The sequence below is a fragment of the Tetrao urogallus genome (assembly GCF_951394365.1).
Source record: "Tetrao urogallus genome assembly, chromosome: 11".
Lineage (NCBI taxonomy): Eukaryota > Metazoa > Chordata > Aves > Galliformes > Phasianidae > Tetrao > Tetrao urogallus.
The window spans coordinates 18,829,652-18,846,802 of record NC_136824.1 but is presented as its reverse complement, the minus strand read 5'-3'; the positions used below and the strand labels follow the sequence as shown (position 1 = coordinate 18,846,802).

General features: G+C 48.6%; 2 protein-coding genes across 4 annotated transcripts in view; one reads left to right on the top strand and one right to left on the bottom strand.

The window, feature by feature from the left end:
* The window catches only part of BBS4 (Bardet-Biedl syndrome 4), a gene marked incomplete at both ends in the record, with an annotated part of 31,695 nt that extends 29,320 nt beyond the window's left edge, over positions 1-2,375 (top strand). For both annotated transcript variants that reach the window (XM_079540961.1, XM_079540960.1), the window contains 3 exons: positions 460-601; positions 975-1,167; positions 2,224-2,375. In XM_079540961.1, the coding sequence (XP_079397087.1) occupies positions 460-601; positions 975-1,167; positions 2,224-2,375 (487 nt within the window). The remainder of the gene's footprint in view (positions 1-459; positions 602-974; positions 1,168-2,223) is intronic.
* Positions 2,376-8,444: 6,069 nt separating this feature from the next.
* ADPGK (ADP dependent glucokinase) lies at positions 8,445-16,758 on the bottom strand (the record flags this gene model as incomplete). 2 transcript variants are annotated; one of them, XM_079541177.1, is made up of 7 exons in its annotated part: positions 8,445-8,996; positions 9,774-9,872; positions 10,502-10,698; positions 11,196-11,316; positions 11,940-12,002; positions 12,959-13,184; positions 16,544-16,758. In XM_079541177.1, the coding sequence occupies 7 exons, from the start codon at positions 16,756-16,758 to the stop codon at positions 8,445-8,447; spliced, it is 1,473 nt and encodes a 490-aa protein (XP_079397303.1). The 2 variants fall into 2 exon arrangements, with proteins under 2 accessions (XP_079397303.1, XP_079397304.1); XM_079541178.1 differs by having other exon boundaries at positions 8,445-8,993.
* Between the last annotated feature and the right edge of the window lie 393 nt (positions 16,759-17,151).

The following is a 17,151-nucleotide window of genomic DNA, read 5'->3' as shown; positions in this document are numbered from 1 at the left end:
GCTCGTGTTTCTTGAGCAAAACGCACAAAGCGGCCCTTACTCTCCTGTGTGCAGAGATGCACGTCTGCGCCTCGGTCTGGCCACAGGCGGCCTCTGCTTTTCCAGGGCTGAGCCTGGGTGAGAGAGCAGGAGCTCCTGGGGCAGAGCCTGTGCCCGCCTTGCATTTTTCTGTGTCAGACAGTACCTGTGCGTTCTGCTTCTCTGGATGTTCCCCTACGGCAGCATGCACACTTTTACATTTTACCGGGGAGGGAGTGAGAGGAGGCAGGGAAAATGAATTGTAAACTGTGTTCTGTAGTGTGTCAGCCTGTGGAATACCATCAGTGAGGTGCTCCTGCTGAGCTGACCCACCCCGAGCGCTCTCCCACCAACCAGCAGAACTGTGGGTAACCTGAGGTAACCAGCACAGAGATCAGCTCTCCTCCCACAGTGAACACAAACGTGCTGTGTGTGCTGCAGGTGCAATCCCCTCGTCAACCTGAACTATGCCGTGCTGCTGTATAACCACGGCGACAAGCAGGGGGCCCTCTGCCAGTACCAGGAGATGGAGAAGAAGGTCGTTGCACTGAAGGAGAGCAGCACTCTGGATTTTGACCCCGAGGTATGTGCTTGAGAGTTGTCAGCGGGAACTAAATGGCCACATTAAGGCTGGCAACAAACAAGGGGGAAGTTTGACTTTTGAGTCCAATTATTAGGAAAAATTCTGCTTATGAGATTTTCTAAGACTGCTCTAAGTAGAGCAGTCACCTGCTGCGAGCTGCGTGCTTCATTTCTGCTCTTTGAAGCCCAGTTCTTCAATCAATACGCAGCAAGACAAGATTCCCTCTTAATTAAGAGAATGAATTAGTGGAGATGTTTCCCTCGAGCACCAAGGCAGTTGCCAGCCCCGCACAGCTCTTTTTCTCTGTTGACTTCATTGTTGTCTGAAGTGTCCCTGTCTATGAGGGTCTTCTCTTTTTGTTTTGTTTGATAAGATGGTGGAGGTTGCCCAAAAGATGGGAACTGCCCTGCAGGTCGGGGAGAGCCAAGTCTGGACGAGGCCTGCTAAAGAGTCTAAATCCAAGCAGCGAGCTGCTCCGTCAGGGAAGCCATTGGGCTCCAACCAGGCCTTGGGTCAAGCCATGTCCTCAGCTGCTGGCTATGGGAAAAGCATGCAGCTTCCATCAGGTACCTCTCTTTTGCATTGCTGTGAAGTGAAACCATGGGAAAGGAGAAGAGAAACCTCTCTCCCTTTGGTTATGGCATGTGTTTAGGGAGGTATTTACTTACTGTTCAAGGAAAGACTGGATGTTGCGTTGAGGGACATGGTTTAGTAGGAGCTATTGGGAATAGGTGAACGGTTGGACTGGGTGATCTTCTAGGTCTTTTCCAACCTTAGTGATTCTATGATTCTATGATTCTACTTACACAGAGCTCCCTTCAGCCTTATAAGGCTTAGGCTGATAGCTGTATGTGCTGCAGCTTGCTGTGTGGGAGCATCTCCTGAGCCATCGCTTGCATCCTGACCTCCTTTCACCCCTCAGCTTCCCAGGAGCAGGGCAGTGGAGACAGTGCTCACTGCAGCGACGTTCTGTCTCTCTGTGTTTTGTTTCCTGTGGTTTGTGGCACAGGAGGAAGGTTGTGTAATCCAGGCCATTTCTGTGGCACCCTAAGGACCTGCTCCATTTCTCATGGAAGCTGAAAAATAAAAACGTGGAAATTCAGGGGTTACCCAAAAGGCCTTATCATCCACATCAGCAAAGCTGGCTCGTAAGATTAGCTGTCAGCTTAGATATAAGTGTAGAAACAACTCTGGTGTGGCGGTGTCCTGCTCTGATTTTGTTCTGTAAGGAGCTGCTAACCGCTGGGAAGCTCTCCCTGAGATTGCTAAAACTGTGAGCTGAGAACTGCGCTGTGGCTTTGGTTACAGTCTGAGTACAAACCAGATGCAGTGGAACTATTTTCCCTACCAAAGCTTGAGTTAACTCCTGAGTTTCTGCTGACTTCTTGTGGCAGCCCAGCTGAATGAGAAACTGCCTCAGCTTCTTTTCAGCAGAGTTCCAACTACTGTCATGTCTCTGGCTGGGTAAGTTGCAGAAGAGTTGAGTGCTGCTGATAAATTTCATGCTAGGCAGAAGAAATCAGAATAAAGAAGAGCTGCAGTTGTTTTGTGTCTCCACGCTGCTCAGCGGTACCAAAGAACACACAGAATGTATGCAATCATCCCTTCACTTCTCTCCCCAGGTGCTGGAGCATCCACTCCCCTCGCAAAGCCTCCCTCACTGCCCCTGGAACCAGAGCCAGGCTCACAGCCAGGCCCAGAGGTGACCTCAGCGCCAGCAGAGGCCGAGGAGCAGCGGCAGGAGAAGCACAAGAGCCGTCAGGCCGCAGAGTAGGATGGGCAGGCGTGGGCCTGACCTGCGGGGCAGGGGACCCGGCCTCCTGTGACCTGGAGTGGCTTCATCCCGCTGTCAGTTAGTGTAGAGGTGGCGTTTCTGTCAGTGATTTTAGCACGAGGTCTCTGCCTGGTCCCGGGAGTCACTGAGGCAATCAGCAGAGGACACTGCGTGGCTGCTGCGAGTGCAGTCACACCTTGCTTCCTCAGGAGTGGGGAGGATGGCGGCTCAGCAGGGAGTGTGCAGCGGCACAGGAGTCAGCCAGTCCTAAATTCCAAATTCTTTGCTGAGAAACAGGGTGAATGAGGCTCAGCGAAGCCCTGTGCTCCTGTGATTGAAGTTGTTCCTTTAGAATTAGTATTGCCCAACATGGGGGAAAGGTTGGTTTCCGGGGAAAATAAAGATCTTTTCTGAGAAGGCTTGCCATGGTCAGCTTCAGTGCTGAATTTCTTTCAGTAAAGCTGCAGCCATGCTCTGAAGAACGGAGTTATGTCCTCTTTGTGAGTCTTTCAGGAGATTCAGTTCTGCGAGCTGCAAGAAGGCAAAGTAGCCCCATGGTGAGCAGAGCAAGAGATCTTAATGTCCCTGTGCTACTGAGATGTTGGAGAAACGTCTTTATTCTCAAAGAGAAAAATCTTAGCCTTCCTTTCTCCACTCCTGTCAGTTTTTTGCATCTGGGATTTATCCAGAGCTTGACATAGGCCCTCAAAACAACTGTGCTGGGGAACTAAGCTGAGCCTGTCATGCTTTACATAAGGAACCAGTAACTGGGTTAAGTAAGTGTAGTTTTCACTCTTCCTCCCCGCTGCATAGAGTTGTGCTGCTGTGGGACTTGGGATTTCGCTTTTCCAAGCAGAAAGTGCAGTGCTTTCAGCCCAAAGAAGCTGTAGCTTCAGGAAGGCTCGGCTCATATGCTAATAAGCCTGATGAGCTTTTAAAAATAAGCTCCTGTTTTTTTTCATGGTTTCATAATCGACACATCCGGTGGAGTGAGGTTTGTAATGGAAACCTCCTGCAGCAGCCTGCAAAAGCAGCATGACCACGGCCCTGGATACCTTAACGTCCTCCAGCAGCGCTTTCTGGCTAGCTGCTTTTATCCAGAGTGATGTTGATGTGTTTTTAGAGTGCAGCAGGGATCCAAAGTGTTGCCCTGCTCCCCTGGGGCCACTAAAAGTAGGATCCCTTCGCTTTGTCTGTTTTGATTGCCAAAACTACCTGCTTACCTCAAATGTGGCTTCTTTTCGTTTCATCTGTCCTCTGCTGCTTGGCTTTCTATCAGTCCATCCCTGCAGCAGCACTCCTTTAATGCTTTCCTTGTGCTAGAGCAGAAGGAATCAGAGGTTTTGTGCAGCAGCCGCCAACTGAAACAAACCAGACGAGCTGTAGTGTAATTCAGGCACAGTGCAGCTATTTTATTTGCATTAAACTTTTTACACTGCAGATCACTGCGGTGTCAAGGAGTGTCTGTGCAGGAGGCCGGGAGTACAGAGCAGGGGGGGGCTGGGAATGATCTCTAGCCCCTAAAGCTTTTGTTCGAGGTGTATTTTTCTGTAGCCATTGCTTGTCATTGTTTGGGCTTACCATAAAGGGTGGCAGGTTTGGGAAGTTCCATTCAAGGAGCAGCGGGTGGAACAGAGTGGTCACAGCACTGCTGACACAGGGAGCTTTTTTCTCCAGCTGCTTGTTGTAAGGAGGGTAGGTTTAACTTCAGGACTGTGGCATTAAGGAACTGCTCTGGGGGAGCAGCCTCATCTCATAGGTGGCCATAGGAACCAGGACCACAGCCTGCCTGAGGCACGTGAGGCTCTTTGCTCACCCAGTCCCACCTGGGCCACCTGTTCTCTTCTTGGCTGCTAGGGGCTCTTATAGGGCAAGTGCTGTGTGTTACTCATGGGGCGTGCTGCTGAGGGAGGCACTGTGAAGGTGTTAGAAATATTCCTTCAAAGGTACAGAGCTTTATGCAGATGATTAATTCTCTGTGAAAAAGAACCTTGTTACTTTCTGCTTTGGAAGGGAGCAGAAGGGAGCTTCATGTCTGAGGAGGTGTTTTTAAATATGTAATTGTGTTGGATAATAAATATTACTGCACTGCTTTGTCCCGTCCCATCTCCTCTTCCTCCCGAGGGCTGCAGCGGCAGCATTTGCATACAGAAAATTCACAGTGTATTTATAGAAGCTTTCTGTGCTCTCTAGTGATGGGAATGAGGTTGGACTGTTCCTTCAACTGAAATAAGCAAGGGGTTTTTCAGCAGGCCTGTACCAAATCACAGAAGGAATTTGGAAAGCACCACTTGCGTTCCAAAAGCCGCTTCTGGCATCAGCCATAATTCTTACTTTGGCATTGGTTTTATTTTTCCCTCCTAGCTGAAAACATAAGATGGAAAAGAATAATTAGCTGAATTTCTAGGGAAGCAGAAGCCACCCACTTTAGGACATTTTGTTTCCCTTTTCAGAAAAAAAAAAAGTTCATCAGTTAATAAGGTAATTCAAAGCGCTTACACAAGGCGCACTGTGACTTGACGTCCTCTCGGGGAAGAAACAGGAGACGCCGCAGCTCTCGAAGCCTGGGCAGCAAAAGCTCGCTTCAGCCAGGAGCAGCGGGATGCGGGCTGATGCAGCACCCAGCCACTGCCGTGTTTGCCCTCTTGTGGTCACGGCAGACGAGGTGAGCGAGGTGGACCCTGCCTTGCATAGGCCACGAGCGTTGGGGATTTCCCTCGTGGCAGGGGCAAGGACTTTTCTGCAGAGGCAAACAAACCTCAGCGCTGAACGGAGAACAGTGAGCTTTACTAAGGAATAAGTTCCACATATTGATACACTACAAAAGGACACAATACAAGTGATTCGTCTGCCAGGACTGGTTTCTATGAAAGCAGTTCCACCACAAGGAAAGCCTGCATCACCCTCTGAAACCAAACTGCACTAAAATGAGTTTTCTGCGGTGGTTCTTGAAACAGATGAGCTTTGAATCCAGTTTTAACCAGGCTGCACTAAGCAGCTCTCCTGAGAAGATCACGGGTGAGGCTTTCAGAATATTTGTTTCCCCCACTTGCATTTTAATGCAATTGTTCACCCTTAGCTGCCAGGGTTTGTTTCCTTCAGCTGCTATGAGCTCAGGGAGGGCTGGTAGCAGGTTCACCTTCCAAGGGGACAGTGACTGTTTGGCACCAATGCCTCTCTCAGGTTTCTGACGCAGAAGGCAAAATGCCCAGGCGTGCTGTTTCCAACCTGCATCTATCGAGAAGAGATTGAGAACTTAATCTGACATCTCTGAACAGAGAAGAGAGATTGTTTTTGCGTCTACAATAAAATTTGGCTAAAGAGTTTCATCAGACTCTACTGCTAGAGAGGAAGGCAGACAGGAGTGAGGTCTGGGAGTGTGAGGCTGAACATGCAGCAAAGAGGTTTGCTTCCCAGCCACTCAAACCTTTAAAACAAAGCACAAGGACAAGCTTCAATATCCCCATTTCCCTCTCAAATCTCCTCCCTGCCTGACTGTGGGATGTGAGACAGACTTAGTTAAGGGTTCTGCTCCTGCTATTTCAACTATTTCTACAGGTGTATTTAGTTTTCCCCACAATGAAGCTACTACTGTGGTATGATCATTGAGTTTAAACTTAATTCCGTACTTTTATCCAAACTTTCCCTGCTTCATGCCACTGGTTCTCCAGTCCATTAAAAACCACTGAATACTCATAAGACAAACAGGCCACAAAAGTCCTGCCAGATGCGCTCCAGCTATGTTTCACAGCAAAAACAAAACAAAGCACCCAAGCAACAGTAATGCAGTGGGGATGGATGAAAACACCAGTCCAGGGACAAGTTCCAGCCCTCCCACTTAAAAAGTACTTCAGGGGAGTTCTTTCATCCTGTGCTAAAAACCTGCTGCCCATTTCCATTTCAGCAAGGTGTGTGAAAGCAGATTGAATCTAAACTCGTAATATTTGTGTTGAGTACAAGCCAAAGTTACCCTTGGGACAGTTACCTGACTTTAAATAGCCAAAATAAGCTACCACAGCCCAACAAGCCTCCTATCAGCAAATGTTTTTGGAAGAGAGCTGGGAAGCCAAGCAGCAGGGCCAGCGCTCGTGACAGCTGTGTGTATTTGGTTTGGTTTGCTTTCCTTTCCCGCTTGAGAATCCACGCTGCCTGGTCCGATGCCAGGGAAGCTGCTGGTGGTCCCAGCCAGCCATGATCAAAGGTTACACAACGCCCCTGCTGACGGCCTCAGACCTGCAGACGGTTGTCAGGAGATGTTTTTTATTTGTTTTTTTTTCCTGTAGGAAGACTAAACCAGAGCTCCGAGTCCCGCGCTACAGTTTATAAATAATAACTTTTAAAAAGACACTGCAGAGAAAGGCGTCCAGTCTTGAGGAGATCCTGCACTGAGATACATACTGAGAGTCAGCAGGAGGCCAGCATGGGACACACCATGGGAAAACACAGCACTGACCATTTCTCTCGTCTCACAGACGAGAGAGGGAGAGGAGCAGTTAAATACATGCTGACAGATAACATTTTGCATGGCGTCCATATAAGTTCAAGCAGCTGTCAATCTTTGTCCTTACAGAGCATTCACAATGGTGTTTTCCACCAGGAGGACATCACTAAATGCCATACAGCAGCCTTGCTGAAACAGGTCGCTCCAGCCTCGGTGATCTTAACTCTCCTCCTGCTGCTCGGATGACCTACGATACAGCACAGGTTTGCACAGACACATTTAACGGTCACACTGAAAATATCCGTATGATAGCTATGGAAATAGGAACTGGAAGTGGCAGAGACAAAGCTATGCTGGAAAAGAGACAGAAAGAATACTGATGCTGTGCAATCAGTGATGGGCTGTTAGCAAAAGGTAAAAAATATAAATAACATATTAAACAATACACAGATTAAACAAGGTTTCTAAACTAGCAAGGCCATGACACTATTCAATTTGACTGATAAGACACAGCTCTATTTTAATTTTTTTTTTAATTTAAAAAGCTGTCCAGAGCAAAGACAGTGACCTCATCAAAGGAAAAAAAGCTCCCATCAGCCTTCCCTGCTAAACACTCAGAGCTTCTGAGGGCCCTTCCCTAATAAATCCATCTGAACAGAAGGCAGCAAAACTGTAGAAAACTGCACAGGAGTTCCCAACAAAAAATTAGTCTCCAGCACTCAACAGGTTGCTGTAAGCTGTACAGCACCCCATAGAAACAGCTGTTAGCAAAGGGAGCAAGCAGCGAGCCCCTGTGGCTGTGCTCTTGGGGTTTAGCACGAAGCAGACACAGGTAACGTTTTGTTGTTTACCTGACAAAAAAATAAAGCTGTCTCCCCAAATATAAACCCTGAATATCTTCACTTTCAGTTGCCCCAAGACTAACTGCAGGCAACGAGTCGAATCCTGTCAGTCACAGAAAGAACAGATACCCAAAATAATTTAAACTGCCTTGAGCCCACCTGTGCACTGAAGGAGCAGGTACAGCGTGCATCACATTTTCGGGCTCTGGCTCCCTCCGCCGCAGGGGCACTGAGGTTGAGAGGTAATTTTGTCAGGAACAGATTTCATCAGCACATGGAGCGAGCGGAAGGTTTGCTCCTGCCACCTAGCCATGTGCTGGGAGGAGATAATGCAGGAGTTTTCTATTTTTACTTCATCATAAGCAAGACAGGGCTGAGCAGCGCTGCGCTCTCCCTGGGATCCATGGGGAGGAAGCTCTCAGGGCTGCCACATTTTCCAGCACTAGCAGACAAGGCCCACATGCAGTTACAAAGAGCAGACCTCCTCCAAATGTGGATTTTGATTGTGTCCCCCCCCAAATACTTAAGACAAAGAAAAGCCACTTTTCACATTAAATATGAAAACCTCTGCACTTAAATGTGAGGTGTTCTAGCCACTGCAAAGCGACTGGAATGTATCCGATGGTTTACACCTGGAATTGTTCTTTGGCTCTTCTGTTATACCCAGAAAACACACCGCACCCTGACTCTGTTCCTATATCAGCGCCGGCTGAAATCCTAGTGATAACAGCACGGTTGGTTCCTCAGACACCGTACAGTACTGGAGACAAAGGGGACCTCGGTCTTCTACTGAAGATTTATTTCTGAATATAGCAGTCCTTCAGCTGAGATAGCATCCCCGAGTCCCACGGTCCGCACGGGATCTTTGCACACCAGAACAGGCGTGAAATGGAAGGAGATGCCTTCTCTGTGCCAATGCACCACTGGCTCGTCTGGATTTAAGGATATTTTGGAAGGAGCCTCTATCTGGGAGGTGACAAACTCCAGAGGAGCTTTAAGAAAGACCCTGCTAGTATCGATGGTTTCTGTCGCGCAGGCCTGCGCCCCTGCCGCTCTGGCGCCGGCAGCCACGGCAGCCACCTGGTTGCCCCAGTGCCCGTCCACTGTGGCGAGGATGTGGTAGGCCAGCGTGTGGAAGTGGATCCGTGTGAGATCCGAGGCCCGGTCCGCAGTCTTCCCGTGCTCCTTCAGGATCCAGAAGAGGATGTCGCTGACGGCACCCACGTCGGGGACGCCGTTCCAGGAAGCCAGGGAGGCGTGGGGACCAGAGGCTGACTGCGTGAGGAAGAGCAGCTCCTGCTCGTTCAGACCGATGGAGTTCACCAGGGGAAAGACCTGCTAACAGCAACATGGGAACAGGATTTTTTCTCTCGGAGAGAGATCGGTTCTCATCCATTCTACAGAAGTGTGTTACAGTCTGCTGACTATTGTACATCTTGTGCAATTAATTTTCTAGACACACTTTAAGGAGCAATTGAGTATCAAATCCACACGAAACATTCCTAAGACTGGGACTGGAGCCATGTCAGCTTTGACAGTGGACCATCAGGACTGGCAAGAAGGAAGGACTGCAGGAAATTTAGTTTGTTGAAATTAAAAAGCTCAAATTTAAATAGAAATCTGCAATCCTGCTAAATCTAAACCAACTGATGGTACTTGTACCTGTGGAGTTGTGACATTCTCCTTGGTCATCTTTCCCTGATGGCCAAACATCTTCACCAGAGAGAACAGAGCCCATGCTATGTCTACACAGCAAGTTTGTTGAACAGCTGCTGAATAAGCTCAGATCTGCAAAAAATGCTACTCCTTGGTGAAGGTGACCTGATAATCAACCAATGAAACTTCCAAGGAGACCACACTCTGTGAGCTGAAAAAAACAGATCTGTCCTCTGCTAAGCCCCAACTCACTGCATTGAGCTGTTAACATCAGCAGAGAAAACTCAAAGTGTTCAGAATGCATCAGCTGGCATTAAACCCACGTTCTTAATTTTTCATCAAAGGGACTAAGAGAACTAATTTCCAGTTTTCCTTTCTCTGTTCATCCACCAGGCTGTACACTGTGATACTAAAGAAAAGGAAACCCATAAAAAGAGCACGTCCTCTCATTTTTGTTACCTGATGCACAATGTTGCTCATAAAGTCCTGATCAGTCATACTGGCCAGCTCCAGGTGTATAGGAATGTCAGTAGGAATGTCAGAGATGGAGGCTACCGCCTGCAGGGGCAAAGGCAAAAACATCTAAAACACATTCCTGCTAAAGGGAATAAGAATGACTTCAAACAACTTGTGTTTTTCAGAGTTCCAGAGCTGAGCTGGGGGTTAGATTAGGTTATAATCAGTTTTCCTGCAGTCTGTTTCAGAAACGTGAGATGTCTGAAACAGCCATAAAACAGTCGATGTTAGAAGAGGAAAAAGACTAGTGCATTGAGATGGGCACTCAGGTGTGAGACAGGCAACCTGGCACAGCTCCTTAGGGCTCAAAAGCAGATGTTGGCATTTGGGTTATCTAAGAGATAACACTTAAAGAAGTCTTGATTATAACCTTGATCATCTTAGCACGTGGAACAGAAGAAGTGTAATCAGCCACTATCCAGGCTCCAAGAACGATGTCAGTCTGCCCAGCCAGCCAGTCAGCACTAACAGAGAACTTCTTTTGCTGTAGACAACCCACGGAATCCAACAAGACTAGACTGTGCCATCCTTCCAGTTTGCATTCTTCTTGTAGCATGCAGAGACCTGAAGATGTGGCCTACTTACAACTTCAAGCCTGGGAAGCCAAAAGTTTGCTGAGGCGCATTTGCTGGAATGGAAGTTAAGGAGATGCTGGCGTTTAAGTGTCTTACCTCCATAAGACGTCTGTGCCGCACCTCCTTGCTCTGGCCTTCCATCATGTGCAGTCCTGAAAGTACCACGAGATCAGGTTGAAACTCCTCCAAGCTGGACACAAACACTTCCAGCATGTTGAGGGCCCCATTTGAGAGGTCATGGGAGAAGATGAAGCGGTTGGCGTTGGGTGCCTTCGCTTGTCCCCACTCTTCACCTAGGGTGGGACAAACATTCAGAAGAGAAGCAAATCAGACCAGGTATCCAGACATTATTTTGGGGGATAGCCTGCTGGAATCTGGAGGCACGATTTCCCAACTAACAGCTACTGCCAGCTCAATTGTACCTCCATGTCTGCTTAGGATATCAACAAAGTGCAAAGTATGCTTCATTTCTGTAGGCTGTAGCACAGGAGAATACAGAACCAAAGGGATGGCAGCACAGCAGCATGAGACAGCATTTACAGTAACTGCATTACAAAGAAGTAGAGTTTCAAAGGAATGTAAGATGTCTGTTTACCTACCACAGCTCCCTGCAGCACAAGGAATTACCAGATTAGCCCACTGACAGCTGCCAGCACTGATAACTTACAGGGGCCTTTTGGAATTAATTGATTCAAAAAACCCCACGACAACAAATCAACAAACTTTAAAACCAGGAATATCTTTGCGACGCCCAGGGTTCCCATCTAGCATTCAGCCTTTGGCAAGGTACCTGCTTGATACTCCAGGATAAGATGGAACTCATCTCTTTCCTGCATGGATTCAGGTGGCACAACCACGTTGTCATCTAGTAGCTCATGGAGCTTGGGACCAACTGGGCCACAAAGGAGGATCTAGGAAACAAGAAAACCAATCAAGGATCCCCTGCCAGTATTTCAGTTCATAGAAGTAGCCATCTTATTCTCTGAAAGCCACTCCATGTATGCATCAGTCTCAAATTTGTTGATCTCAACAGCAGCTGACGAGTGAGACAGCTCTCATAGAGGAAAATGTATTCCCTTCAGTGTTTGGTTGCTCACTTTACAGAAATCTTGACTTAAGCCAGCACAGCTTTAGAACCACCCTCTGTTCACTTTCCCAACCTCACTGAGGTTCTTACACCAATCTCTTTCAAACAATGTGGTCTCCACACGACCACCTGAAAAAAGAAACCGGCTTCTACTAAAACAAGAGAGCAAAAATTGAGAGGATTAGGATGACACAAGGATTTGTATTTGTTTTATTAGAGGGAACGTGAAGACAAAAGCCAATAACTCAAAGGGAGTAATAAACTAGCAACCATTTCCTAGACAACAGATGTGAAATATTAAGAATTAAACAAGTCAGCTGTGCTTTTCAGTCTATAAGGCCAGCGACGTGTTCCGCTGTACCCTAAGAAAATCTCCCAAATCTCCAGGGATGTACTTTAAGCCTCATTAAAGATGAGCAAATAGCATGAAATTCTTGGAACACCTACCTTCAGGTCTGGATTTGCTGCAAGCTTCTGACCAATGAGAGCAGCGTTGCCTCCAACGTAAAGCTGTAAAATACAAGGGCAGGTATGGGCACTGCCTTGCTCTGATAGCTTTACACATGCTTAGTCACCTGCAGAAGACTCAAGATTGTAGCATTTCAGCAAACGTCCCAGCATGAGAGAATTCAGCAAAGCTCACTGGGGCTGATGGCAACACAACTACAATTCTGCCAGATGTCAACAGATTTCATGTTCTCTGTTTTTTTTAAACCTAAGTCTTTGTCCTCAGGTAAAGCACAACCCTCTAACGAATCAATTAATATCTAACAAACATTCCCTCTCATATCTCTGCAAGTTTTCAGGTTTGTTTGTTTGTTTAAATCAGCAAAGCAAACTAGCAGTCATTTAAAAGTTGCAACAATATTTCATCCAGTTTGCAGGCAGGGTTAGAAGTGCTACCTGTGCCCACACAACGTGAGCAGAATTGTGGAAGCTGCTTCTGCATTTGGGACAAGGAGCTAACTGGTACCAGGTAGGTTCAGAAGACCCAGTGTAACCAGAGCAAAAGAACTTTGCTTCTGGAAAGGCAGGCTTCAGGTAAATTAATTCCTTCTTTTCATCATTACCTCATCTTCTAGGGACAATTTGAACCCTGCATTGAAGTGCTGAAGCTAACTGGAGTGCTCTGAACACTTAATCCATTTCCTTCCTTGCTTTCTGCCTCATTACAAGACTTTGGAGCCTCTCTGATATCATCAACCCCATCTGGCTCCCATGAAACATGAAAATATCTCCAGTAGAATTCATATAGAGCCATCTCGGATGGACATTTTGGTCTGAAGAATGCAAGCAAAGCATGGGCTATTCTAAGCCCTGCTACTCAGTGCAGAGTTCTGTTCTTAGCTATAGCATAGCTTCTTCCCTAAATGACTCGTGCTCTCCCTAGGCAGAACAGAAGTCATCAATGATGCAGAAGATAAGAAAGAAGCTTCTCAAACCTCATCTTCATGGGCAAGACGTACCTGTGCCCCAGGGTGCTGCGAGGCAGTCTGTGCTATGTGATGGAAGGACTCTGCGTCGCTGAAGAAGCGTTCGGCAGCCGCTCCTTTCTCCATGAAGTGAGTGAATGCTTCTCTCAGGTCCTGTCTGGAGTTCAGGACGTCATGATTCTTTCCCAACCCAGGTTTAAGACCAAGTGCCTCCAACAACTTCACGCCGGACAGAACCACGTCGACGCAGGCATTGACACTGAAACAGAGAAGGAAAACACATACTGGGAAACCACTGTGTGCTGGGGCACTGGTGAGACAATACAGTGACATCACTTCCCAGCCAGCGAGTTCTGGCAGCCCTCAGGAAAAAACAACCAACCAAATGAGAAAAGCAAGAACACAGAGATACGAGTTCCCTGCAGTTCTGAACTTCGGTGCTCTCCTCTTGATGTGTTTTAACTGTGCTGCAGCACAGGGCCGAGGAGATGGATCTCTGAAATTCCAATCAATTGAAACAAGAAAGCATAAGCTGCTTATTTTCAGTGCTGGCTGTGTATGTTCTAATTTGTTTTACACCTCATTTGCTGTCCTAGGCTTGCTCAAAAAAGAGCAGGCACAATAATAACAGCATTTTTAATTCCTAGAGCAAAGACATTTTTATTGTCTTAGTTCTGGATTAAGACCCACAGGCAATTCAGAACTGTTAAAAAGAAAGCTGGAAGTATTTAAATCTACCCATCAACCTCTCAAATTTCAACTACCAACTAACAAAAAGCAGAACCACCTACATGACAGCCCATACCTGGACCAGCTCTGTTTACAAGAAGTGAGACACTTTTCAGTTGAAACACTTAAAGACCACAACTTCCAAAGCACCATCCTGAAGTTCTACAGATAGCCCACCTCCTCCTCGCAAACAGAAGAATCCAGCACCAGTTGGGAAGTTATAAGAACCGACTTAGCAGACTTGGATGAAATCACACCCGTGGCACAAGCCTTCCAGTCCCCACCCCTTACAAACTACAGCGATTTAAGCACAGTGAATCAAATACAAAGACAGCAGGAAAGTTTCTGGGCTGGAACCAGGTCCCCAGGAAACATCTAGCATGCATTACTAGTGTATTTCAGGGCAAAATTATGAGCACTTGTTCCTGTTCCTGGGTTTCAGAGAGACATTGATATAAGCAACATGTTTACTAAGCTCACATGAGCAATTACTATAGCATTTTCTGGGGCCGTGCAGCCCTGAGATGAGAAGGCTCTGGAGACATGAAGTGGCCTTTCAGCATCTAAAGGGGCTGTAAGAAAGAAGAGCACAGACTCTTAGGCAGGGTCTGCTGTGACATGACAAGGGGAAATGGTTTCAAACTACAGGAGGGGAGATATTCGCTGGATGTAAGGAAGTTTTGCACGCTAAGGGCAGTGAGGCAGTGGCACAGGTTGCCCAGAGAGGCAGCGATGCCCCGTCCCTGCAGACACCAAGGTCAGGCTGGGGGCTCTGAGCACCTGATGTGCTGTGGGTGAGGGGGGTTGGACTGATGGCCACTAAGGGTCTCTTCCACCTCCAACGTGGAACCATTGAACCATTCTGTGGTTCTGGAACTACAATTCTGTGTGCTTTCCCCTACAATTCTGTGGTTCTGTTCCTCCATCCCATGCTTCCACAACAGGGATCCAAACAATCTGCAAAACTTTCTCAATATCTCCAACCTACTCAGCATCTGTCCACAACACTCTGAGTACCGCCGCCTGCTGCATGCCAGCTCAGAACACACAGCCATTCCTCCTCGTCAGTGACCTTTGATGCATGACTTGCTCCCAAGCACAGCGAGGCTGCATCGTACAGAATAAAGGACATGAAAAACCTCAAGGGTTTTCAGTGCAGGTTGTAACACATATTAGAACAGAAATCCTCTGTGCTGTGCATCAGCTGATATGCTAAAGAGAGAAAAATCCCTTCGCCTCGCAGAGAAAAGCAAAGAAGCAATGAGCATCAGTGGCATTTTAGCCAGTCTCGCCGCAGCAAAAGGTCAGCAATCTCATGTTTTAATGATCATTAAAGACACGAGGAGACCTAAACCAAGTAACAGTTCTTTCAAGTGAGACGCTTCTAATCATCTTCCAGCTGTCTTCCCTCTCCCTGCTCTGCTAACACACTTCTTGCTTTCAATAAACTCCCCCAACAGCAGGAATGAGCTACTAATGAACTGCTTCTGCTGGTGAACTTTGAGGCCCTGGGTGTCTGGTGTGGGCATCTGTTTTATATATATACACATACACAATCAGTCCCTTTAAGGAAAGGAAGGAAGGAACAAACTGAAGTTAACTGTCTCTTCCAGTGAAGGTGTGGTGAAAGAGAAGGCATGAGACATTTGAAGAAAAACTATCTGCAACTATCTATATTCAGGGCAGAAAGTCTGCATCAACCATAACTCAAGAGCATGACAGACTGTAACACTGCATCAGCTCTGTATTCATTATGCTGAATAACTTTTTTCAACACTTGAAGGTTGAACCTCATGGTCAAAGACAAGTTATTCTGTCACGTCCTTCTATTCAAAAGAAAGTGAGTCGAGCGCTACATATAATACCAAATTTAATGGTCAGATTTAAACCCTGCTTTTCAGATCGATGTGACATTCCTGAACTTTCCCCAACCCTCTTTCTTTGCTGGTTAAAGAGTGCTGGACTTCACCAGGCACACACAGGTGTTTTAATGCCCACTGCTCTTTCCTATCCCCTTCCTTCTCTCATTTCTTCCCTTTGATTCCATTCACAGAATCAAAGAACTGTAAGGGCTGGAAGGAACCTCTAGAGATCATTGAGTCCAACCCCTGCTAAAGCAGGTTGCACAGGTAGGCAGGCGTCCAGGCATGCCATAAGTATCTCCAAAGAAGGAGACTCCGCCACTTGTCTGAGCAGGCTGTTCCAGTGCTCTGTCACCCTGACTGTAAGTTCTTTCTTGTGTTAGTACGGAATTTCCCGTGTTTAACTTTGTGCCCCCTTGTCCTGTTGTTGCACACCACCAAAAAGAGCCCAGCCCTACTCGCCTTCTGCCCTTCAGCCTTCTCCAGGCAGAACAGCCCCAGGTCTCTCAGCTTTTCCTCACACAGGAGATGCTCCAGGCCCCCACACATCTCTATGGCCCACAGTTACACTTTCCAGAAAATCTCTGCATTTTTGGAACTGAGGAGCCCAGAACTGGACCCAGCACTACAGATGCGGCCTTAGCAGGGCAGAGCAGAGGGCAGATCGCCTCCCTCGACCTGCTGCCACGTTCTTATCGCTTATCACTCAGGTAACACCGCTCTTCTTCTCCCCACCTCTACCTTTGCTAGAAGGCCTCGCTCTGTCCAACCAGCCCCCTCACACCCATCAGCGCCGCCAGCCGTCCCTAAGTCACCGTGTCAGTACACGAAACCATTTCACACACAGCGAAGCGGGGCGAGGCGTCCCGAGGCACAGCGCACAGCCCGCCCCGCCGAGCGGCCCTCAGCGAGCAGCAGCCTCATCCTATTCCATCCCATCCCATCCCGTCCCGCTCCACTCAGCGCTGTGCCACGCCTGCCGCTGGAGGCCCGCGCACGCACGGCGCCCTACACGACGGCGACCTACCCGACGGCGACGCGCCCCCAGCCCCGCGCCGGGCGGACGATGGCCGCCTGCCAGGCCGCTACCATGCGGCTCTCCAGGGAGCCGGCGCGGCTCAGCCCGCCCAGCAGAGAGGCGGAGAGGTGCTGTAGGATGGAGGGGGACGGCCGGGGACCAAGTAGGCAAAGGTAGCCCAGCGCCAGGGCCAGCAGGCCCACGCACGCAGATCGCTGCCACATCGCGCGGCCCTTCCCCCACCACGTCTGAGGGGGGAGGAAGGCGGGAGGGATGGACGCGGGGGCCCTCCTTACGCCGCCTCCGTGGCGCCCCGCCCCCTCCGGGCCCCGTCTGCCGTAAAGCCGCTTCGGGAATCGGGGCGGGCTCTACGCGAAACGCGCAGCTGCTCCCTCCCTGCGCCGTTTGCGTACCGCGGCGAGGTGCGGCTGTGCTGCGGGCGTAGCTGAGCTACGGGAATAAGGGGGGAGCGCAAGCGCTGCGGTGCTTCGTGAGGGGAAATGGCGGGAGGAGCGGCTCCGTCACGACCGTCGGGGCTTCGGGGTGTCCTGGGGCCCGAGGGAGCCCGACCCCCGCCCATGGGGCGTGAGTGCCGTGCTGTGGAGACCGAGGAGCGT